General features: G+C 53.3%; 1 protein-coding gene across 1 annotated transcript; it reads left to right on the top strand.

Moving 5' to 3' along the window:
* The first annotated feature begins 304 nt into the window (after positions 1 to 304).
* On the top strand, positions 305 to 22,999 carry LOC137461161 (solute carrier organic anion transporter family member 2B1-like). Its single transcript, XM_068171024.1, has 6 exons — positions 305 to 493; positions 1,674 to 1,833; positions 2,185 to 2,354; positions 20,357 to 20,421; positions 21,617 to 21,737; positions 22,696 to 22,999. The coding sequence occupies exons 1-6, from the start codon at positions 324 to 326 to the stop codon at positions 22,871 to 22,873; spliced, it is 864 nt and encodes a 287-aa protein (XP_068027125.1). The 5' UTR covers positions 305 to 323; the 3' UTR covers positions 22,874 to 22,999.
* Positions 23,000 to 24,655: the final 1,656 nt, after the last annotated feature.

The raw sequence follows: 24,655 nt of genomic DNA, 5'->3' as shown, positions 1-24,655 counted from the left end.
CCTCTCCTCTTTCCCTCCCCTCCTCCACCCTCCCCTCCCCTCCCCTCCCCTCCCCTTGCCTCTCCTCCCCCTCTCCCCTCCCCTTCCCTCCCCTCCCCTCTCTTCTCCTCTCCTCTTTCCCTCCACTCCCCTCCCCTCCCCTCTCCCTCCCCATCTGCCCTGCCTTCCCCTGCCCTCCCCTCCCCTCCTCTGCCCTCTCCTCCCCTCCCCACTCCCCACCTGCCCTTCCCCCCCCTCCCCTCCCCTTCCCTTCCCCTCTGCCCTCCCTTCCTCTGCCCTTTCTCCTCCCCCCCTGCCCAGGTGCTGTGAACATCCCCGGGGCCATGGTTGGCATCGTGCTGGGCGGTGCCATCCTGCGCCGCTTCCGCCTGTCCCTGAGGCAGTGCAGTGCCCTCTGTGTCCTGAGCACCTTCCTCTGCCTGCTGCTGGCCTTCCCCCTCCTCTTCCTCGGCTGCCCCACCCAGCAGGTCGCCGGAGTCACCGACAGCCACAGGTACCCAGGGTGGAGGGGCAGTGCCAGGCCTGTGCCAGGGGTGCCCAGGGAGCCTGGGCAGGGCTGGGAGGCAGTGCCAGGGCTGTGCCAGGGGTGCCCAGGGAGCCTGGGCAGGGCTGGGAGGCAGTGCCAGGGCTGTGCCAGGGGTGCCCAGGGAGGCTGGGCAGGGCTGGGAGGCAGTGCCAGGGATGTGCCAGGGGTGCCCAGGGAGGCTGGGCAGGGCTGGGAGGCAGTGCCAGGCCTGTGCCAGGGGTGCCCAGGGAGGCTGGGCAGGGCTGGGAGGCAGTGCCAGGGATGTGCCAGGGGTGCCCAGGGAGGCTGGGCAGGGCTGGGAGGCAGTGCCAGGCCTGTGCCAGAGGTACCCAGGGAGCCTGGGCAGGGCTGGGGAGGAAATTCCTCCCCTGGAGACTGGGAGGAGGGTGCCCAGAGGAGGCTCCAAGCCTGGAGGTGCTCAGTACCAGGCTGGATGAGACCCTGGAGGAGCCTGGGCTGGGGGAGGTGCCCCTGCCCCTGACACAGGTTGGCACTGGATGGCCTTTGAGGTCTCTTCCCACCTAGCCCAGCCCAACTCAGCCCTGCCGTGCCCAGCTCAGCCCAGCCCAGCCCAGCCCTGCCCTGCCCTGCCCAGCCCCTCCCGGGGGTCCCAGGGTGGTCTCCCCCCCGTGCTAGGTGCTGCTGGACCTCCCTCCCAGCTCAGCTCAGCCCTACCCAGCTCAGCCTAACCCAATCCAGCCCAGCTCAACCCAACTCAGCCATGCCCAGCCCTGCCCAGTCCAGGCCCTCCCAGGGGTCCCAGAGTGGTCTCCCCCCCGTGCTGGGTGCTGCTGGAGCTCCTTCCCAGCCCAGCCAAGCTCAGCCAGCTCAGCCCAGCCCAGCCCAGCCCTGCCCAGCCCTTCCCGGGGGTCCCAGGGTGGTTTGCCCCCCGTGCTGGGCACTGCTGGACCTCCCTCCCAGCTCAGCTCAGCCCTACCCAGCTCAGCCTAACCCAGCCCAGCCCCTCCCGGGGGTCTCAGTGTGGTTTCCCCCCCGTGCTGGGCACTGCTGGATCTCCCTCCCAGCCCAGCCCAAGCCCAGCCCAGCCCTGCTCAGCCCCTCCCGGGGGTCTCAGTGTGGTCTCCCCCCCGTGCTGGGCGCTGCTGGAGCTCCCTCCCAGCCCTGGACCTTCTCTCCCTCGCCACAGGCCTGGGGCCAGGGCAGTGCCCGCGGGGTGCAGCCTGCCCTGTGGGTGCCAGGAGGAAGTCTTCAACCCCATCTGTGGCTCCAACCAGGTGGAGTTCCTCTCCCCCTGCTCTGCCGGCTGCAGGGTGGCACACATCGACCTGGGCACCAACCTGGTGCTGGTGAGTGCCCAGGAGGGTGGGCGCAGGGAGGGGGCTGGCACAGAGCAGGGGGCAGGCAGGAGGTGCCAGCAGGAGCAAATTGTTTGGGGGGGAGGCTGCTGGAGAGGCCTGGAGCAGGCTGCCCAGAGAGGTTGTGGAGAGCTTCCAACCCCCCCTGGTGCCATGGTGCCCCTGGGCAAGCTGCTGGGGGTGCCCCCCTGGCCTGGGTGGGCTCCAGGGGCCCCTTCCCCCCCAGGCTGGGCTCTGTGGCACCGACTCTTCACAGCCCACCCCCGGGCAGCCTCCCTGCAGCAGCTCCCCCTGCTGCCCCCATGGCCCTGAGCAGCTTTTGCCCTCCTCTGCTCCCTGCAGAACTACACCAACTGCAGCTGCATCTCTGAGGGAGGCCTGCAGGGCACTGCCAGGCCTGGCACCTGTGGCACTGGCTGCTCCCACTTCTTCCTGCCCTTCGTGGTGCTGTCCTGCCTGGCAGGGATCCTTGCCAGCACCTCCCACACTCCCTCCTTCATGCTGATCCTCAGGTGAGCCCTGGGCTGCTGCAGACCTGCCCCTGGGGAGGGCTTGGCCATGGGTTAGGGGCAGCCAGGAGGGGCAGCAGGAGCTGGAGCTGCTTCCTTGGTGCCTTGGCTCTTTGCTTGGTTCCTTGGATCTTTGCTTGGTTCCCTGGCACCTTGCTTTGTTCCTTGCTTGGCTCCTTGGCTCCTTGCTTGGCTCCTTGGCTCTTTGCTTGGTTCCTTGGCTCCTTGCTTGCTTCCTTGGCTCCTTGCTTGCTTCCTTGGCTCCTTGCTTACTTCCTTGGCTCCTTGCTTGGTTCCTTGGCTCCTTGCTTGGTTCCTTGGCTCCTTGCTTACTTCCTTGGCTCCTTGCTTGGTTCCTTGGCTCCTTGCTTACTTCCTTGGCTCCTTGCTTACTTCCTTGGCTCCTTGCTTGCTTCCTTGGCTGCATAGCTGCTTGCATGCTTGGTTCCTTGCTTGCTTAGCTGCTTGCTTGCTTGGTTGCTTAGCTGCTTGCTTGCTTGGTTCCTTGCTTGCTTAGCTGCTTGTTTGCTTGGTTGCTTAGCTGCTTGCTTGCTTGGTTCCTTGCTTGATTAGCTGCTTGCTTGCTTGGTTGCTTAGCTGCTTGCTTGCTCGGTTCCTTGGTTGCTTAGCTGCTTGCTTGCTTGCTTGCTTGGTTCCTTAGCTTCTTGCTTGGTTCCTTGGTTGCTTAGCTGCTTGGTTCCTTGCTTGCTTGGTTGCTTAGCTGCTTGGTTGCTTCCTTGCTTGGTCCCTTAGCTTCTTGCTTGCTGGGTTCCTTGGTTGCTTAGCTGCTTGCTTGGTTCCTTGGTGTGGTGGGGTTGGAAGGGTAAGGCCAAGAAGCCTCTTCCCTCCCCCCTGTAAAGTAAAGGGAAAGAAAATTGGAGGGAAAGGAAAAAAAAACTCACAGCTGAATTAGCAAAGCAGTGGAGCTGTATATTTACAAAGCAATGTAGGATATGCAGGGGAATATATACAAATTTACAATATTTACAATATATACAAAGATATACAATAAAGTAACACAGAAATGAGAGTTTCCCCCAGTTGCTGAGGGGGTTCCCCACCTCCGCTCTCCCCCTCTCTCCCCCTATTCCCCAGAGTGGGTTAGAAAAGAGAGAGAAAGAGGAAAAAAAGTTAGAAGCAGTTTTGTGTTAATTGGAAAGCAGTTAATACAGGCCTTTATCAGTTTCAAGGCCGAAGCCTTGGCAGAAAGCCCAGCAGCTGCAAGCTGCTGCCTGAAGGAGAAGCGGAAGCAAGACTAAAGATAAAAGTGCCGGAGTGCCCAGGATACCCTCCTGCACTCCCAGTTCAGAAGGTGCTTCCTCCCACTTCACCAATGTGGCCGGTTGACGTTGCCCCCTTAAGAAAGAGAATATGGTGGACGGAAGTTGGTAAACGGAAGGAATAGTCTAAACTAATTTCATTGGTGAAGTGGGAGGAAGCACTTTTCGGAACTGGGAGTGAACTGGACATTTCCACGACTTTTCTATCAGTCTTGCTTCCGCCTCTTCTCCGTGCAGCAGCTTTCTGTGCTGGGCTTTCTGCCAAGGCCTCGGCCTTGAAAACCAGATAACAGGCCTGTATACTAACTCCCTTCCAATTAACACGAACTGCTTCTAACTTTTTTTTTCCTCTCTTCTCTTTCTCTTTCTATCCCATTCTGGGGAAAGGGGGGGAAGAGAGGGGAGAGCGGAGGTGGGGGACCCCTCTCTGCCGAGGGGGGCACTCTCATTTCTGTGTTACTCTGTTGTATATCTTTGTATATATTGTAGATATTGTAAATTTGTAAATAATCCCCTGCAAACCCTACATCGCTTTGTAAATATAGCTCCACTGCTTTGCTAATTCAGCTTGCGAGTTTTTTTTTCCTTTCCCTTCAATTTTTTTTCCCTTTTACTTTACAAAGGGGGAAGGGAGGAGGCTTCTCGGCCTTACCTTCCATCCCACCACATTTTTTTTATTGGCGTACCCAACGTGGGGCAGATAATTAGTTCAATTTATTATTTGATTGATTTAGTGTTTTCCAGCTGAATTAGCAAACATGAAGGTATTGTGGTTTGTGGAGCGATTATTCTTTTCAATTTTTGGGGCTCTGGTTTACAGGTATTGTTTGGGTTTGATTTTGGATTACCTGGGCAAATATTTGGTGCGGACAATTTATATGTGGGTTATGTATAGAGTTAAATTATGGTATGGAAAATGTATTAATTTATTATGGCCAGTGAGATACAGAAATGTTACATCCACCACTCTCCCAATTGAGATAAAGGGTTTTAAGATTCCGCCTGAGGAGACGGTAACTTTAGGTGATGCCTGGGATCCAAAGGTGATTTATTTGGTGTCTATAATTCTGCTGATGGTGATAATTAACGTGTATCTCCTGATTTCTTTGCGGCGAGAGAAAAAGGTGTCCAGGGCGTGTTTTGTTATTAAAACTAGATCAAAAAGGAAACGCCGTGGCTCTCGATCAGTCCCAGAGTCATCTAGTGACGAGGACTGTGGAGAACCCGTGTCAGTTAAAAAGAAGGCTAAAAAGTTAATTGGTAAGGCAGCTCTGAATGACTTTGCTGATTCTGGCAAGCAGCCAAGGGCATCGGCTGGTATCAACATGGCACCTACTCCTTCTCCCACTCCTTCTCCTTCTTCTTCTTCTCCGTCGGCCATTAACGGAGCAACATCACTTCCACCCACTCCCTTGGTGGGACCGGAAGTCACTGCCCCAGCAGCTGATTTATCTCAGGACTTGTCAGCTTCTATTAAGGTGGCTGTAAATTCAAACACAGCTCCAGTTAAGGTGGCTCCTTTAAAGACTAGAGCTGGAAAGGCCAAAGATGGAGAAGAAGAGGAGTTGGAGACTGATCCTGGTGAGGGGCCCTCTACTCTAAAAGATCCTGCTCAGGAGGAAGAGAAGGTTTGTTTTAAAGATCTAGCTAACCTAGTGAGATCAAAGCAGGATAGAGATGAAGCTAGGAAAGCAGCTGGCAAAGGTGGTTCTCAGCTTAAAGAGATCCTTAGGAGAATGACAGCAGGATTTTACGGGCAAAGAATTCAGGGAGATGAAGATGAAGATGATATTACGGACTGTTCGTCACCACGGGAAGAATTGCGAAATGTCCGTAAAGATTTCACCAGGGCAGATAAGGAGCCAGTTCTAGCTTGGCTTAGTAGATGTTATGATACAGGTGCTTCAGCTCTAACAGTTGGAGACAAGTCAGCAGCTCAGTTAGGAACTCTCTCAAGGGACAATGGAATAGATAGACATCTAGGTGAAGCTCTCGGTAAGGTTAATCTGTGGATACGCCTTTTAATAGCGGTTGCCCTGAGATACCCTTCCCGAGATGATCTTCCCTGGAATCCTAAACCCTGGACTACCATAGATGAGGGAATTAAGCGCTTGAGAGAATTTGCTGTTAGAGAGCTACTCTATGGTGAACATGAAACTCTGAATCCTGATGACATTCCTGTGGGTATTGGTCTTGCTAAAAAGATCATCAAACTTGCTCCTTCTAATTATGCAAACATTCTGGCAAGCAGAATTGTGTCAAGAAGTTATGGTGGAGCTTCTCCCACGGTTGGCCAATTCAGTGATCAAATGAGACAATTGGAGGATAGCATGACACGTGGTTCTTTGGTTTCAGCCATTGAAACTCTGTCTGGAAAAATTGAGAATTGCATGAAGGATCTGAAAGATTCCATATACCAATTGGCACAGAAGGATAATTTCAATTCTTCCTCCAGGTGGGTACAAGTTTCATCTGTGAGGAATACACGTCCTCCAAGGAGGTCATTCCAAAACAGGACATTCCAAAACAGGACATTCCAAAACAGGTCATTCCAAAACAGACCACCAAGGCAATCACGTAGAACTATTTGGATAACTCTGCGTGATCAGTTTGGTGAGAACATGAACCGCTGGGATGGCCAACCAACTTCTAATCTTTTCAGGAGACTGAGGGAATTGCAAAGTGGCAGAACCCAAGGTAGCAATACCAGAAGGGTAGCTGTTACTTCCACAGTTCCCCAGAACAACTCTTATGGCTCCAACAGTGGCTCCAGTTATAACACGCAAAGTTATAACCCTGCACAATATGTGCAATGCACATGTGCGCATGTTCCCCATAACTAGGGGTGCCCTGCCTCCCGCCAGGGGGAGGAGAGGGATAACAGAGATAATAGAATCTATTGGGATGTGTACATCCAGTGGCCTGGCACTTCACAATTTCGGAAGTACAGGGCCTTGGTTGACACAGGAGCTCAGTGCACCATAATACCATCAAATTATCAGGGATCAGAGTCTATAACTATTCTGGGAGTCACTGGTGGATCTCAAGAGTTAAGTAAGGTAGAGGTTAATATAAGTTTAACTGGTAAACAATGGAGGAAGCATACAGTTGTGACCGGACCTGACGCACCTTGTATTTTGGGAATTGATTTTCTGAGAGAAGGGCGTTTCAAAGACCCTAGAGGTTACAAATGGGCTTTTGGAGTAGCTTCAATAGAAATTGATGGACAAAAATTGAAGCTGTCTGCCAGACCTGAACTTTCTGATGAATCTGCAGTTGTGGGACAACATAAGATACAGGACATTAAATTGCCGGTTGCTTCTCAGACTGTGCATCACAGACAATACAGAACCAACCGTGACTCTTTGTTGCCCATTCAGAATCTGATTCGTCAGTTGGAGAGTCAGAAAGTCGTCAGCAAAACTCATTCACCTTTCAACAGTCCAGTGTGGCCTGTGCGGAAGCAGAATGGAGACTGGCGTCTGACGGTAGACTACCGAGCCCTAAATGAAGTGACACCACCTATGAGTGCAGCAGTACCAGACATGATGGAGCTACAGTATGAGCTGGAATCCAAAGAGGCCAAATGGTATGCTACCATAGACATTGCTAATGCATTTTTCTCTATTCCCATAGCAGAGGAATGCAGGCCTCAGTTTGCTTTCACCTGGAGAGGAATCCAGTACACTTTCAACAGGCTGCCAATGGGCTGGATCCACAGCTCAAGCATCTGTCATGCAGTGATCCACGATGCTCTGGAGAAAGGCGGTGCTCCAGAACACATCCAGTTCATCGATGATATCATCGTCTGGGGTAAAACTGCTGAGGAAGTCTTCGAGAAAGGTAACAAAATCATTGACATTCTTCTGAATGCAGGTTTTGCCATCAAACGAGACAAGGTGTAAGGGCCTACCACAGAAATTCAGTTTCTGGGAGTGCGATGGCAGGATGGACGCCGACACATTCCAGTGGATGTGGTAAATAGAGTCTCTACCATGGCAAGTCCCACAAACAAGCAAGAGACCCTACGTTTCTTGGGGATAGTGGGATTTTGGAGACTGCACATTCCTGGATACAGTCAGATTGTGAAACCTCTGTATGATGTGACTCGAAAGAGAAACCATTTCCACTGGGGACCTGAACAACAAGCAGCCTTTGACCAGATAAAGCAAGAGGTGATTCAAGCAATGGGTCTGGGACCTGTCCGAGATGGTCCAGACATTAAGAACATTTTGTACACGGCTGCAAGTGACAATGGTCCAACCTGGTGCTTGTGGCAAAAAGCTCCAGGTGAGACACGTGGACGACCTCTTGGTTTCTGGAGTAGAGGTTACAGAGGTTCAGAGGCTAACTATACTCCAACAGAGAAAGAAATTCTAGCTGCCTATGAAGGAGTAAAAGCATCTTCTGAAGTGATTGGAACTGAATCACAACTTCTCTTAGCTCCCAGATTACCAGTTTTGAATTGGATGTTCAAAGGCAAAGGATCCACACCACATCATGCCACTGACTCAACCTGGTCTAAGTGGATGGCTCTGATAACACAGAGAGCTCGAATGGGAAATCTTGAAAGACCTGGTCTAGTGGAGGTGATTTCAAGTTGGCCTGAAGGCATCAACTGTGCTAAACCTCCAGAGGAGAAAGTAACTCGTGCTGAGGAAGCTCCTCCTTACAATGACCTTTCTGATGATGAAAAGAAATATGCTTTGTTCACAGACGGTTCCTGTCGTCTTGTTGGAAACAAGCGAAGGTGGAAGTCTGCAGTGTGGAGTCCAACACGCCGAGTTGCAGAGGCGAAAGATGGAGAAGGAGAATCCAGTCAGTTCGCAGAGGTAAAAGCTGTCCAGCTAGCTCTCGACGTAGCTGAACGTGAGAGATGGCCAAAGCTTTATCTCTACACCGACTCATGGATGGTAGCCAATGCTCTATGGGGTTGGCTAAAGAACTGGAAAAAGAGTGGTTGGCAGAGAAAAGGAAAACCCATTTGGGCAGCCAACCTGTGGCAGGACATTGCTGATCGAATCGAGAGAATTCCAGTGAAAGTGAGACACATCGATGCTCACATTCCTAAGAGCAAAGCTACTGAGGAACAACAACACAACCATCAGGCAGATCTAGCTGCAAGAGTTTCTCAAGTAGACATGGACTCTAATCTTGATCTCGACTGGAAACACCGAGGTGAGATATTCTTAGCTCGGTGGGCTCACGATTCGTCAGGACATCAAGGCAGAGATGCAACATACCAGTGGGCTCGTGACAGATCCATAGACATTTCCATGGATGCTATCACACAAGTCATCCATGACTGTGATATTTGTGCTGCTATTAAGCGGGCAAAACGACTTAAGCCCTTGTGGTATGGTGACAGATGGTCCAAGTACAAGTATGGTGAAGCTTGGCAAATTGACTACATCACTCTACCGCGTTCTCGTTCTGGTAAGCAGTACGTGCTTACTATGGTAGAAGCAAACACTGGATGGTTGGAAACTTATCCAGTTCCACATGCAACTGCACGCAACACCATTCTCGGTCTGGAGAGACAGATCCTGTGGAGACACGGAACTCCGGAGAGGATCGAGTCAGACAACGGAACTCATTTCAAGAACAACCTTGTAAAGAGCTGGGCAAAAGAGCACGGTATTGAGTGGATATTCCACATTCCCTACTATGCACCAGCTTCAGGGAAGATTGAACGCTACAACGGTTTGTTGAAGACCACTCTCAAAGCCATGGGAGGTGGATCTTTGAAAAACTGGGAAAAACATTTAGCACAAGCAACCTGGCTGGTAAATAGTAGAGGTTCAGTGAACCGAGCTGGACCTGCACATTCAGATTTGCTACGGAAAGTAGAAGGTGATAGAGTTCCTGTTGTTAGAGAAAAGAATCTGTTAGGTAAAACTGTTTGGGTATTTTCACCCTCAGGAGAGGCTAAACCTGTCCGAGGGGTGGTTTCAGCTGAAGGTCCGGGTCACACTTATTGGGTAATGCAAGAGAATGGTGAAATTCAGTGTATTCCACAAAGAAATTTAACTTTAGCTGAAAGAGGTTAATTTTGAACTGTTGTACAGCTACATCGCGCCCAAAGGAAGAATCAACGAGGAGTCTACGATGCACGAACCCTAAGATCCCTGAGAGCCCTGAGTCAACTAAGAGACCCTGAGAATCCCTGTTTCCCTTTTCTTTGCTTCATCGGCGAAGAAATGAACTGTTTTCCATTTTTCTCATTTTCTGATTTTTCTTGGACTTTTGAATCATCTACATCTGAGCATAGCTGGAATGGACTATGAACTTTACTCACGAACTGTAAATATCGTTTTGGATTAGATGGACAGTATGAACAGCCAATGAAATTGTTTAGAAGGGGTGGACTGTGGCCGGTTGACGTTGCCCCCTTAAGAAAGAGAATATGGTGGACGGAAGTTGGTAAACGGAAGGAATAGTCTAAACTAATTTCATTGGTGAAGTGGGAGGAAGCACTTTTCGGAACTGGGAGTGAACTGGACATTTCCACGACTTTTCTATCAGTCTTGCTTCCGCCTCTTCTCCGTGCAGCAGCTTTCTGTGCTGGGCTTTCTGCCAAGGCCTCGGCCTTGAAAACCAGATAACAGGCCTGTATACTAACTCCCTTCCAATTAACACGAACTGCTTCTAACTTTTTTTTTCCTCTCTTCTCTTTCTCTTTCTATCCCATTCTGGGGAAAGGGGGGGAAGAGAGGGGAGAGCGGAGGTGGGGGACCCCTCTCTGCCGAGGGGGGCACTCTCATTTCTGTGTTACTCTGTTGTATATCTTTGTATATATTGTAGATATTGTAAATTTGTAAATAATCCCCTGCAAACCCTACATCGCTTTGTAAATATAGCTCCACTGCTTTGCTAATTCAGCTTGCGAGTTTTTTTTTTCCTTTCCCTTCAATTTTTTTTCCCTTTTACTTTACAAAGGGGGAAGGGAGGAGGCTTCTCGGCCTTACCTTCCATCCCACCACAACCAATGAAATTAGTTTAGATTGTTCTTTTCATTTACCAACTTCCGTCCACCATATTCCCTTTCTTAAGGGGGCAACGTCAACCGGCCACAGTCCACCCCTTCTAAACAATTTCATTGGCTGTTCACACTGTCCATCCAATCCAAAACGATATCTACAGTTCGTGAGTAAAGTTCATAGTCCATTCCGGCTATGCTCAGATGTAGATGATTCAAAAGTCCAAGAAAATCAGAAAATGAGAAAAATGGAAAACAGTTCGTTTCTTCACCGACGAAGCAAAGAAAAGGGAAACAGGGAAATCTCAGGGTCTCTTAGTTGACTCAGGGCGCTCAGGGATCTCAGGGTTCGTGCACCATAGATTTCCTCATTGATTCTTCCTTTGGACGCGGTGTAGCTGTACAGCAGTTCAAAATTAACCTCTTTCAGCTAAAGTTAAATTTCTTTGTGGAACACACTGAATTTCACCATTCTCTTGCATTACCCAATAAGTGTGACCCGGACCTTCAGCTGAAACCACCCCTCGGACAGGTTTAGCCTCTCCTGAGGGCGAAAATACCCAAACAGTTTTACCTAACAGATTCTTTTCTCTAACAACAGGAACTCTATCACCTTCTACTTTCCGTAGCAAATCCGAATGTGCAGGTCCAGCTCGGTTCACTGAGCCTCTACTATTTACCAGCCAGGTTGCTTGTGCTAAATGTTTTTCCCAGTTTTTCAAAGATCCGCCCCCCATGGCTTTGAGAGTGGTCTTCAACAAACCGTTGTAGCGTTCAATCTTCCCTGAAGCTGGTGCATAGTAGGGAATATGGAATATCCACTCAATACCGTGCTCTTTTGCCCAGCTCTTTACAAGGTTGTTCTTGAAATGAGTTCCATTGTCTGACTCGATCCTCTCTGGAGTTCCGTGTCTCCACAGGATCTGTCTCTCCAGACCGAGAATGGTGTTGCGTGCAGTTGCATGTGGAACTGGATAAGTTTCCAACCATCCAGTGTTTGCCTCTACCATAGTAAGCACGTACTGCTTACCAGAACGAGAACGCGGTAGAGTGATGTAGTCAATCTGCCAAGCTTCACCATACTTGTACTTGGACCATCTGTCACCATACCACAAGGGCTTAAGTCATTTTGCCTGCTTAATAGCAGCACAAATGTCACAGTCATGGATGACTTGCGTGATAGCATCCATGGAAATGTCTATGGATCTGTCACGAGCCCATTGGTATGTTGCATCTCTGCCTTGATGTCCTGACGAATCGTGAGCCCACCGAGCTAAGAATATCTCACCTCGGTGTTTCCAGTCGAGATCAGGATTAGAGTCCATGTCTACTTGAGAAACTCTTGCAGCTAGATCTGCCTGATGGTTGTGTTGCTGTTCCTCAGTAGCTTTGCTCTTAGGAATGTGAGCATCGATGTGTCTCACTTTCACTGGAATTCTCTCGATTCGATCAGCAATGTCCTGCCACAGGTTGGCTGCCCAAATGGGTTTTCCTTTTCTCTGCCAACCACTCTTCTTCCAGTTCTTTAGCCAACCCCATAGAGCATTGGCTACCATCCATGAGTCGGTGTAGAGATAAAGCTTTGGCCATCTCTCACGTTCAGCTACGTCGAGAGCTAGCTGGACAGCTTTTACCTCTGCGAACTGACTGGATTCTCCTTCTCCATCTTTCACCTCTGCAACTCGGCGTGTTGGACTCCACACTGCAGACTTCCACCTTCGCTTGTTTCCAACAAGACGACAGGAACCGTCTGTGAACAAAGCATATTTCTTTTCATCATCAGAGAGGTCATTGTAAGGAGGAGCTTCCTCAGCACGAGTTACTTTCTCCTCTGGAGGTTTAGCACAGTTGATACCTTCAGGCCAACTTGAGATCACCTCCACTAGACCAGGTCTTTCAAGATTTCCCATTCGAGCTCTCTGTGTTATCAGAGCCATCCACTTGGACCATGTTGAGTCTGTGGCATGATGTGGTGTGGATCCTTTGCCTTTGAACATCCAATTCAAAACTGGTAATCTGGGAGCTAAGAGAAGTTGTGATTCAGTTCCAATCACTTCAGAAGATGCTTTCACTCCTTCATAGGCAGCTAAAATTTCTTTCTCTGTTGGAGTGTAATTAGCCTCTGAACCTCTGTAACCTCGACTCCAGAAACCAAGAGGTCGTCCACGTGTCTCACCTGGAGCTTTTTGCCACAAGCACCAGGTTGGACCATTGTCACTTGCAGCCGTGTACAAAATGTTCTTAATGTCTGGACCATCTCGGACAGGTCCCAGACCCATTGCTTGAATCACCTCTTGCTTTATCTGGTCAAAGGCTGCTTGCTGTTCAGGTCCCCAGTGGAAATGGTTTCTCTTTCGAGTCACATCATACAGAGGTTTCACAATCTGACTGTATCCAGGAATGTGCAGTCTCCAAAATCCCACTATCCCCAAGAAACGTAGGGTCTCTTGCTTGTTTGTGGGACTTGCCATGGTAGAGACTCTATTTACCACATCCACTGGAATGTGTCGGCGTCCATCCTGCCATCGCACTCCCAGAAACTGAATCTCTGTGGTAGGTCCTTTCACTTTGTCTCGTTTGATGGCAAAACCTGCATTCAGAAGAATGTCAATGATTTTGTTACCTTTCTCGAAGACTTCCTCAGCAGTTTTACCCCAGATGATGATATCATCGATGAACTGGATGTGTTCTGGAGCACCGCCTTTCTCCAGAGCATCGTGGATCACTGCATGACAGATGCTGGAGCTGTGGATCCAGCCCATTGGCAGTCTGTTGAAAGTGTACTGGATTCCTCTCCAGGTGAAAGCAAACTGAGGCCTGCATTCCTCTGCTATGGGAATAGAGAAAAATGCATTAGCAACGTCTATGGTAGCATACCATTTGGCCTCTTTGGATTCCAGCTCATACTGTAGCTCCATCATGTCTGGCACTGCTGCACTCATAGGTGGTGTTACTTCATTCAGGGCTCGGTAGTCTACCGTCAGACGCCAGTCTCCATTCTGCTTCCGCACAGGCCACACTGGACTGTTGAAAGGTGAATGAGTTTTGCTGACGACTTTCTGACTTTCCAACTGACGAATCAGGTTCTGAATGGGCAACAAAGAGTCACGGTTGGTTCTGTATTGTCTGTGATGCCCAGTCTGAGAAGCAACCGGCAATTTAATGTCCTGTATCTTATGTTGTCCCACAACTGCAGATTCATCAGAAAGTTCAGGTCTGGCAGACAGCTTCAATTTTTGTCCATCAACTTCTATAGAAGCTACTCCAAAAGCCCATTTGTAACCTCTAGGGTCTTTGAAACGCCCTTCTCTCAGAAAATCAATTCCCAAAATACAAGGTGCGTCAGGTCCGGTCACAACTGTATGCTTCCTCCATTGTTTACCAGTTAAACTTATATTAACCTCTACCTTACTTAACTCTTGAGATCCACCAGTGACTCCCAGAATAGTTATAGACTCTGATCCCTGATAATTTGATGGTATTATGGTGCATTGAGCTCCTGTGTCAACCAAGGCCCTGCACTTCCGAAATTGTGAAGTGCCAGGCCACTGGATGTACACATCCCAATAGATTCTATTATCTCTGTTATCCCTCTCCTCCCCCTGGCGGGAGGCAGGGCACCCCTAGTTATGGGGAACATGCACACATGTGCATTGCACATATTGTGCAGGGTTATAACTTTGCATGTTATAACTGGAGCCACTGTTGGAGCCATAAGAGTCGTTCTGGGGAACTGTGGAAGTAACAGCTACCCTTCTGGTATTGCTACCTCGGGTTCTGCCACTTTGCAGTTCCCTCAGTCTCCTGAAAAGATTAGAAGTTGGTTGGCCATCCCAGCAGTTCATGTTCTCACCAAACTGATCACGCAGAGTTATCCAAATAGTTCTACGTGATTGCCTTGGTGGTCTGTTTTGGAATGACCTGTTTTGGAATGACCTCCTTGGAGGACGTGTATTCCTCACAGATGAAACTTGCATCCACTTGGAGGGAGAATTGAAATTATCCCTTTGTGCCAATTGGGATATGGAATTTCTAAATTCATCCTTCAACTCTCTCATGCAATTCTCAATTTTTCCAGACAGAGTTTCAATGGCTGAAACCAAAGAAACACGTGTCATGCTGTCCTCCAATTGTCTCATTTGATCACTGAATTGGCCAACCGTAGGAGAAGCTCCACCATAATTTCTTGTCACAATTCTGCTTGCCAGAATGTTTGCATAATTAGAAGGAGCAAGTTTGATGATCTTTTTAGCAAGACCAATACCCACAGGAATGTCATCAGGATTCAGAGTTTCATGTTCACCATAGAGTAGCTCTCTAACAGCAAATTCTCTCAAGCGCTTAATTCCCTCATCTATGGTAGTCCAGGGTTTAGGATTCCATGGGAGATCATCTCGGGAAGGGTATCTCAGGGCAACCGCTATTAAGAGGCGTATCCACAGATTAACCTTACCGAGAGCCCTGCCTAGATGTCTATCTATTCCATTATCCCTTGAGAGAGTTCCTAACTGAGCTGCTGATTTGTCTCCAACTGTTAGAGCTGGTGCACCTGTATCATAACACCTACTAAGCCAAGCTAGAACTGGCTCCTTATCTGCCCTGGTGAAATCTTTACGGACATTTCGCAATTCCTTGCGGGGTGATGAACACTCTGAAATATCATCTTCCTCCTCGTCTCCCTGAACTTTTTGTCCATATAATCCTGCTGTCACTCTCCTAAAGATCTCTTTAAGCTGAGAACCACCTTTGCCAGCTGCCTTCCTAACTTCATCTCTATACTGCTTTGATCTCACTAGGTTAGCTAGATCTTTAAAACAAACCTTCTCTTCCTCCTCAGCAGGATTTCTTAGAGTAGAGGGCCCCTCACCAGGATCAGTCTCCAGCTCCTCTTCTCCATCTTTGGCCTTTCCACCTCTAGTCTTTAAAACAGCCACCTTAACTGGAGCTGTGTTTGAATTTACAGCCATCTTAATGGAAGCTGACAGGTCCTGAGATAAATCAGCTGCTGGGGCAGTGACTTCCGGTCCCACCGAGGGAGTGGGCGGAAGTGACGTTGCTCCGTTAATGGCCGACGGAGAAGAAGAAGGAGGAGGAGGAGTAGGTGCCATGTTGATACCGGCCGCCGCCCTTGGCAGCTTGCTAGAATCAGCAGCAAAATCATTTAGAGCTGCTTTACCAATTAACTTTTTAGCCCTCTTTTTAACTGACAGAGAGTCTCCACCTTCCTCGTCACTAGATGACTCTGGGACTGATCGAGAGCCACGGCGTTTTCTTTTTGATCTAGTTTTAATAACAAAACACGCCCTGGACACCTTCTTCTCCCGATGCCAGGAATACAGAGAATACACATTAGTTATCACCAGCAGCAGAATTATACACATCACATAAATCACCTTTGGATCCCAGGCATCACCTAAAGTTACTCTCTCCTCAGGCAGAATCTTAAAACCCTTTATCTCAATTGGGAGAGTGGTGGAGGTAACATTCCTGTATCTCACTGGCCATAAGAAATCCACGCATTTTCCATACCATAACCTAACTCTATACATAACCCACATATAAATTGTCCGCACCAAATATTTGCCCAGGTAATCCAAAATCAAACCCAAACAATACCTGTAAACCAGAGCCCCAAAAATTGAAAAGAATAATCGCTCCACAAACCACAACACCTTCATGTTTGCTAATTCACCTAGAAAACACTAAATCAATCAAGTAATAAATTGAACTAATTATCTGCCCCACGTTGGGCGCCAAGAAAAAAAATGTGGTGGGGTTGGAAGGGTAAGGCCAAGAAGCCTCTTCCCTCCCCCCTGTAAAGTAAAGGGAAAGAAAATTGGAGGGAAAGGAAAAAAAACCTCACAGCTGAATTAGCAAAGCAGTGGAGCTGTATATTTACAAAGCAATGTAGGATATGCAGGGGAATATATACAAATTTACAATATTTACAATATATACAAAGATATACAACAGAGCAACACAGAAATGAGAGTTTCCCTCCCCTTGCTGAGGGGGTTCCCCACCTCCGCTCTCCCCCTCTCTCCCCCTATTCCCCAGAGTGGGTTAGAAAAGAGAGAGAAAGAGGAAAAAAAGTTAGAAGCAGTTTGTGTTAATTGGAAAGCAGTTAATACAGGCCTTTATCAGTTTCAAGGCCGAAGCCTTGGCAGAAAGCCCAGCAGCTGCAAGCTGCTGCCCGAAGGAGAAGCGGAAGCAAGACTAAAGATAAAAGTGCCGGAGTGCCCAGGATACCCTCCTGCACTCCCAGTTCAGAAGGTGCTTCCTCCCACTTTACCAATGAAATTAGTTTAGATTGTTCTTTTCATATACCAACTTCCGTCCACCATATTCCCTTTCTTAAGGGGACAGCCCCAACCGGTGACACTTGGTTGCTTAGCTGCTTGCTTGCATGGTTCCTTGGTTGCTTAGCTGCTTGCTTGCATGGTTCCTTGGTTGTTTAGCTGCTTGCTTGCTTGGTTCCTTGGTTGTTTAGCTGCTTGCTTGCTTGGTTCCTTGCTTGCTTGCTTGCTTGGTTCCTTGGTTGCGCAGCTGCTTGCTTGCTTGGTTCCTTGGTTGCGCAGCTGCTTGCTTGCTTGGTTCCTTGGTTGCGCAGCTGCTTGCTTGGTTCCTTGGTTGCTTAGTTCCTTGCTTGCTTAGCTGCTTGCTTGGTTGGTTCCTTCCTTGCTTGCTTGCTTGGTTCCTTGGTTGCGCAGCTGCTTGCTTGCTTGGTTCCTTGGTTGCTTAGCTGCTTGCTTGGTTCCTTGGTTGCTTAGTTCCTTGCTTGCTTAGCTGCTTGCTTGGTTGGTTCCTTCCTTGCTTGCTTGTTTGGTTCCTTGGTTGTGCAGCTGCTTGCTTGCTTGGTTCCTTGCTTGCTTAGCTGCTTGCTTGGTTGGTTCCTTCCTTGTTTGCTTGCTTGGTTCCTTGGTTGCGCAGCTGCTTGCTTGCTTGCTTGGTTCCTTGGTTGCGCAGCTGCTTGCTTGCTTGGTTGGTTCCTTGGTTGCATAGCTGCTTGCTTGCTTGGTTCCTTGCTTGCTTGCTTGCTTGGTTCCTTGGTTGCGCAGCTGCTTGCTTGCTTGGTTGGTTCCTTGGTTGCATAGCTGCTTGCTTGCTTGGTTCCTTGCTTGCTTGCTTGCTTGGTTCCTTGCTTGCTTGCTTGCTTGGTTCCTTGCTTGCGCAGCTGCTTGCTTGCTTGGTTCCTTGCTTGCTTGCTTGCTTGGTTCCTTGGTTGCGCAGCTGCTTGCTTGCTTGCTTGGTTCCTTGTTTGCTTAGCTGCTTGCTTGCTTGGTTCCTTGGTTGTTTAGCTGCTTGCTTGCTTGGTTCCTTGGTTGTTTAGCTGCTTGCTTGCTTGGTTCCTTGCTTGCTTGCTTGCTTGGTTCCTTGGTTGCGCAGCTGCTTGCTTGCTTGGTTCCTTGGTTGCTTAGCTGCTTGCTTGGTTCCTTGGTTGCTTAGTTCCTTGCTTGCTTAGCTGCTTGCTTGGTTGGTTCCTTGGTTGCATAGCTGCTTGCTTGCTTGGTTCCTTGCTTGCTTGCTTGCTTGGTTCCTTGGTTGCGCAGCTGCTTGCTTGCTTGGTTCCTTGGTTGCGCAGCTGCTTGCTTGCTTGGTTGGTTCCTTGGTTGCATAGCTGCTTGCTTGCTTGGTTCCTTGCTTGCTTGCTTGCTTGGTTCCTTGCTTGCTTGCTTGCTTGGTTCCTTGCTTGCGCAGCTGCTTGCTTGCTTGGTTCCTTGCTTGCTTGCTTGCTTGGTTCCTTGGTTGCGCAGCTGCTTGCTTGCTTGCTTGGTTCCTTGTTTGCTTAGCTGCTTGCTTGCTTGGTTCCTTGGTTGTTTAGCTGCTTGCTTGCTTGGTTCCTTGCTTGCTTGCTTGCTTGGTTCCTTGGTTGCGCAGCTGCTTGCTTGCTTGGTTCCTTGGTTGCGCAGCTGCTTGCTTGCTTGGTTCCTTGGTTGCTTAGCTGCTTGCTTGGTTCCTTGGTTGCTTAGTTCCTTGCTTGCTTAGCTGCTTGCTTGGTTGGTTCCTTCCTTGCTTGCTTGCTTGGTTCCTTGGTTGCGCAGCTGCTTGCTTGCTTGGTTCCTTGGTTGCTTAGCTGCTTGCTTGGTTCCTTGGTTGCTTAGTTCCTTGCTTGCTTAGCTGCTTGCTTGGTTGGTTCCTTCCTTGCTTGCTTGTTTGGTTCCTTGGTTGTGCAGCTGCTTGCTTGCTTGGTTCCTTGGTTGCTTAGCTGCTTGCTTGCTTGGTTCCTTCCTTGCTTGCTTGCTTGGTTCCTTGGTTGCGCAGCTGCTTGCTTGCTTGCTTGGTTCCTTGGTTGCATAGCTGCTTGCTTGCTTGGTTCCTTGCTTGCTTGCTTGCTTGGTTCCTTGCTTGCGCAGCTGCTTGCTTGCTTGGTTCCTTGCTTGCTTGCTTGCTTGGTTCCTTGGTTGCATAGCTGCTTGCTTGCTTGGTTCCTTGCTTGCTTGCTTGCTTGGTTCCTTGCTTGCTTGCTTGCTTGGTTCCTTGCTTGCGCAGCTGCTTGCTTGCTTGGTTCCTTGCTTGCTTGCTTGCTTGGTTCCTTGGTTGCATAGCTGCTTGCTTGCTTGGTTCCTTGCTTGCTTGCTTGCTTGGTTCCTTGCTTGCTTGCTTGCTTGGTTCCTTGCTTGCGCAGCTGCTTGCTTGCTTGGTTCCTTGCTTGCGCAGCTGCTTGCTTGCTTGGTTCCTTGCTTGCTTGCTTGCTTGGTTCCTTGGTTGCATAGCTGCTTGCTTGCTTGGTTCCTTGCTTGCTTGCTTGCTTGGTTCCTTGCTTGCTTGCTTGCTTGGTTCCTTGCTTGCGCAGCTGCTTGCTTGCTTGGTTCCTTGCTTGCTTGCTTGCTTGGTTCCTTGCTTGCGCAGCTGCTTGCTTGCTTGGTTCCTTGCTTGCTTGCTTGCTTGGTTCCTTGGTTGCGCAGCTGCTTGCTTGCTTGCTTGGTTCCTTGGTTGCGCAGCTGCTTGCTTGCTTGGTTGGTTCCTTGGTTGCATAGCTGCTTGCTTGCTTGGTTCCTTGCTTGCTTGCTTGCTTGGTTCCTTGGTTGCTTAGCTGCTTGCTTGCTTGGTTCCTTGGTTGCATAGCTGCTTGCTTGCTTGGTTCCTTGCTTGCTTGCTTACTTGGTTCCTTGGCTGCGTAGCTGCTTGCTTGCTTGGTTCCTTGCTTGCTTCATTGCTTGGTTCCTTGGTTGCTTAGCTGCTTGCTTGCTTGGTTCCTTGGCCCCTTGCTTGTTTCTTTGGCTCCTTGCTTGCTTCCTTAACCCCTTGCTTGCTCGGCTCCTTGCTTGCTTCCTTGGCTGCTTGCTTGCTTCCTTGGCCCCTTGCTTGCTTCCTTGGTTCCTTGCTTGCTTCCTTGACCCCTTGCTTGCTTCATTGGCCCCTTGCTTGCTTCCTTGGCCCCTTGCTTGCTTCCTTGGTTCCTTGGCTGCTTGATTGATTCCTTGCTTGGCTGCAATTTCAGGCCCAGCAGCAGCTGTGGGCAGCCTCTTGCCTTCACCACTGAACCTTCACCACTGAACCTTCACCACTGAACTTTCATCACTGAACCTTCACCACTGAACCTTCACCACTGTACCTTCTCCTTCCTGCTGCCCTGAGCAGGCTGTGCCTGAGGCCCTTGGTGTTTGGCTTGGGAGATGCCCTGCTGGGTGGCTCCCTGTGATGCCCAGGATGGAACTTCCAGCTCTGAGGCCACACTTTCCCCTCTGGACCCCACACTTCCCCTTCTGGACCCCACACTTCCTTCTCCTTCTGCTTCCCCCCAGGAGCATCCAGCCCCAGGACAAATCCTTCGCTGTTGGGATCCAGTTCATGCTGCTCAGAGTCTTAGGTGAGGACCTTTTTGGGGTGGGGGATGGGTGGGGAGGGGGAAGCTTGCCCTTGGCAGACCCTTGGCAGCTTCTGGGGGCTGGGGACACCTTCAGGGGCTGATGACCCCTCCAGGGGCTGGGGACCCCTCCAGGGCCTGGGGACACTTCCAGGGGCTGGGGACAGCTCCAGAGGCTGAGGATCCCTCCAGGGCTGGGGACAGCTCCAGGGCTGGGGACAGCTCCAGGGCTGGGGACAGCTCCAGAGGCTGAGGACCTCTCCAGGGGCTGGGGACAGCTCCAGGGCTGGGGACTCCTCCAGGTGCTGGGGACAGCTCCGGGGCTGGGGACCCCTCCAGGGGCTGGGGACAGCTCCGGGGCTGGGGACCCCTCCAGGGGCTGGGGACAGCTCCGGGGCTGGGGACCCCTCCAGGGGCTGGGGACAGCTCCAGGACTGGGGACCCCTCCAGGTGCTGGGAACCCCTCCAGGGCTGAGGACCCCTCCAGGTCTGGGAACCCCTACAGGGGCTGGAGACCCCTCACGTTGTGGCAGGGGAGGTTGAGCTTGGCCCTGAGGAGCAATTGGTGCCCCTTGAGGGGTGCCCAGGCCTGTGCCAGCCTGCCCAGGGCAATGATGGAGTCCCCATGGCAGGAGGGCATCTCCAAGCCCTGGAGCTGTGGTGCTGAGGGCCATGGGGTGGTGGTGCTGGGGCCTAGTCCTTATCAAGGACACAGGCAGTGCCATCCTGCTGGCACAGCCACTCTTGGTGCCCAGCAGAGCAGCTCCATGCCCTCAGCCCCCAGCCAGGGGGTGCCCAGCAGAGCAGCTCCATGCCCTCAGCCCCCAGCCAGGGGGTGCCCAGCAGAGCAGCTCCATGCCCTCAGCAGCTGCCAGCCAGGGGGTGCCCAGCAGAGCAGCTCCATGCCCTCAGCTGCTGCCAGCCAGGGGGTGCCCTGCAGAGCAGCTCCATGCCAGGGGGTGCCCAGCAGAGCAGCTCCATGCCCTCAGCAGCTGCCAGCCAGGGGGTGCCCAGCAGAGCAGCTCCATTCCCTCAGCCCCCAGCCAGGAGGTGCCCTGCAGAGCAGCTCCATGCCAGGGGGTGCCCAGCAGAGCAGCTCCATGCCCTCAGCTGCCAGCCAGGGGTCCTCGGGCTGGGTCTGCCCCGGGCCGGAGGTGCTTCCCCCCATGCCAAGGTCCTTGTGCCCTCCTCCCTGCAGCGTGGATGCCAGCCCCGGTGCTGTACGGCAGTGCCATCGACTCCTGCTGCCTGCTGTGGCAGCGGCGCTGTGCCCGCAGGGCAGCCTGCAGGTACTACGACAACGACCTCTTCAGGCACAGGTGGGCACGGCGGCGGGCAAGGGCATGGGCAGCAGAAGGGTGCAGGGGGGCACCCGTGGAGAAAGGTGGCATCAAGCACCACCACCACCCCCCTCTCTGCTACCTGGCTGTGCCAGGGCTGGTGGGCAGCTGGAGGTGGTCCTGCAGGAGACCCCAACCCCAGGCTGTGCCAGGCTGTGCCAGGCTGTGCCAGGGCTGGAGGGCAGCTGGAGGTGGTCCTGCAGGAGACCCCAACCCAGGCTGTGCCAGGCTGTGCCAGGCTGTGCCAGGGCTGGAGGGCAGCTGTAGATGGTCCTGCAGGGGAGCCCAACCCAGGGTGTGCCAGGCTGTGCCAGGCTGTGCCAGGGCTGGAGGTGGTCCTGCAGGAGACCCTAACCCAGGCTGTGCCAGGGCTGGAGGGCAGCTGGAGGTGGTCCTGCAGGAGAGCCCAACTCAGGCTGTGCCAGGCTGTGCCAGGCTGTGCCAGGGCTGGAGGGCAGCTGGAGGTGGTCCTGCAGGAGAGCCCAACTCAGGCTGTGCCAGGCTGTGCCAGGCTGTGCCAGGGCTGGAGGGCAGCTGGAGGTGGTCCTGCAGGAGACCCCAACCCCAGGCTGTGCCAGGCTGTGCCAGGCTGTGCCAGGGCTGGAGGGCAGCTGGAGGTGGTCCTGCAGGAGACCCCAACCCCAGGCTGTGCCAGGCTGTGCCAGGCTGTGCCAGGGCTGGAGGGCAGCTGGAGGTGGTCCTGCAGGAGACCCCAACCCCAGGCTGTGCCAGGCTGTGCCAGGCTGTGCCAGGCTGTGCCAGGGCTGGAGGGCAGCTGGAGGTGGTCCTGCAGGAGCCCCCCAGCCCGGGTGCCCATTCCCGGTGCCAGGCTGGCAGCAGGGCATGGATGCGGGCCGGGAGGCCGCCGGGGGGTGGCGCTGAGGTGCCCCGGGGGGGCGGTGCCCGGCCCCGTGCCAGCTGCCTGTGTCCCCCGCAGGTACCTGGGGCTGCAGTTCCTCTTCGAGCTGGGCACCTTCCTGTGCTTCCTGGCTGCCCACCTGCTGCTCGGCCGCCGGCGGCAGGAAGCCCCCCGGGACCCCCGGCCCGCCCCCCGGAACGCGGAGAAGGAGAAGCTGGCAGAGAGCTCCGGGGGGGGCACGGAGCCCAAAGGGTGACCCGACCCCACCCCCGCGCACACACAGCCCCGGATGAGAGCCTGGCACTGCCCCCCGGGGAGGGGGACGGAGCTGAGGGGGCCTGGGGGGCAGCTGGGGGGTCCTGGGGGGTCCTAGGAGGTCTGGTGGGGGGAGCTGGGGGGTCCGGGGGGGAGCTGAGGGGTCCTGGGGGGGAGCTAGAGGAAGCTGGGGGGTCCTGGGGGGTCCTAGGAGGTCTGGTGGGGGGAGCTGGGGGGTCCGGGCGGGAGTTGAGGAGACCTGGGGGGGAGCTGAGGGGTCCTGGGGGGGAGCTAGAGGAAGCTGGGGGGTCCTGGGGGGTCCTAGGGGGTCTGGGAGGGGGAGCTGGGGGGTCCGGGCAGGAGCTGAGGAGACCTGGGGGGGAGCTGAGGAGGCCTGGGGGGAAGCTGGGGGAAGCTGGGGGGTCTTTGGGGGTCCTAGGACGTCTGGGAGGGGGAGCTGGGGGGTCCGGGGGGAAGTTGAGATGAGCTGAAGGGAGCTGAGGAGACCTGGGCTGGAACTGAGGGGGCCTGGGGGAGGAGCTGGGGGAAGCTCGGGGGTCCTGGGATGTCCTAGGGGGTCTGGGGGGAGGTAGCTGAGGGGTCCTGGGGGGAGTTGAGACGAGCTGGGGGGAGCTGAGGGGTCCTGGGGGGTCCTGGGGGGAGCTGAGGGGAGCTAAGAGGTCCTGGGAGGGGGAGCTGAGGGGTCCTGGGGGCAGCTGAGAGGGGTTGGAGGGTCCTGGGGAGCCCTGTGGGGGGTTGAGTGACCCTGGGGGCAGCTGAGGGGTCCTGGGTGGACTGGGTGGCCCTGGGGGGGGGAGAGCTGAGGGGTCCTGGGTGGGGTTGAGGGGTCCTGCAGGAAGCTGAGGGGTCCTGAGGAGCCCTGGAGGGGTGGCTGAGTGTCCCTAGGGGGGAGCTGAGGGGTCCTGGGGGGAGCTGAGAGGGGTTGGGGGGTCCTGAGGAGCCCTGTGGGGGTGGCTGAGTGTCTCTGGGGGGGAGCTGAGGGGTTCGGGGGGGGCTGAGGGGTCCTGGGGGTCTCCCCCCAGCTGAGCTCTGAAGGATGGGAGGGGGAGACCTGGACTCTGGGCTTGGGTCCCAAGCTTCTTGGGGGGGGAGTTGGGGGTCAGGGCTGCTGTGGGAGGCTGCCCAAGGGCTGTGCCCACCTCGGTGGTGCCCAGCTGGGGTCTCCACCTGCCTCTGGCCCACCCCTGGGCACCCAGCTTGGGGGGCTGCAGGCTGCTGGGCCTCCTCCCCCCCCTTCCCCAAAGCTTTGGGCTGCTGCTGGTGGGGGGCACCCAGCAAGTGCCCACCCCCGGCAGTGCCCACCCCCGGCAGTGCCCACCCCCGGCTGAGACCTTCGTCTGCTGCAATAAACCAGCTCCAGGAGCGCTGGGCACACAGCTTAGGGACGCTGGGGGGCACAGAGCCTGGGGGCGCTGGGAAGCACTGAGAGGCACCGGGGGGCACAGAGCCTGGGGGCGCTGGGGAGCACTGAGAGGCACCGGGGGGCACAGAGCCTGGGAGCGCTGGGGGGCACTGTGGGGCACTGGGAGGCACAGAGTCTGGGGGTGCTGGGGGGCACTGGGGAGCACTGGGAGGCACAGAGTCTGGGGGTGCTGGGGGGCACTGTGGGGCACTGGGAGGCACAGAGTCTGGGGGTGCTGGGGGGCACTGGGGAGCACTGGGAGGCACAGAGCCTGGGGGTGCTGGGGGGCACTGGGGAGCACCGGGGGGCACAGAGCCCGGGGGTGCTGGGGGGCACTGGGGAGCACTGGGAGGCACAGAG

Source organism: Melanerpes formicivorus, unplaced genomic scaffold (genome assembly GCF_026170545.1).
Source record: "Melanerpes formicivorus ecotype bairdi unplaced genomic scaffold, bMelFor1.0.p_v2 SCAF_1246, whole genome shotgun sequence".
NCBI classification, from domain to species: Eukaryota; Metazoa; Chordata; class Aves; order Piciformes; family Picidae; genus Melanerpes; species Melanerpes formicivorus.
The sequence above is the reverse complement of the archived record's forward strand: the minus strand, read 5'-3'. Positions and strand labels throughout refer to the sequence as shown.

Bases quoted from the DNA above. Each gene is read 5' to 3' on its own strand.
- LOC137461161 (XM_068171024.1), top strand. From the start codon at position 324: ATGGTTGGCATCGTGCTGGGCGGTGCCATCCTGCGCCGCTTCCGCCTG. The intron at 2,355-20,356 runs GTGAGCCCTGGG...GCTTCCCCCCAG, and splicing joins TCCTTCATGCTGATCCTCAG to GAGCATCCAGCCCCAGGACA. The intron at 21,738-22,695 runs GTGGGCACGGCG...TGTCCCCCGCAG, and splicing joins AACGACCTCTTCAGGCACAG to GTACCTGGGGCTGCAGTTCC.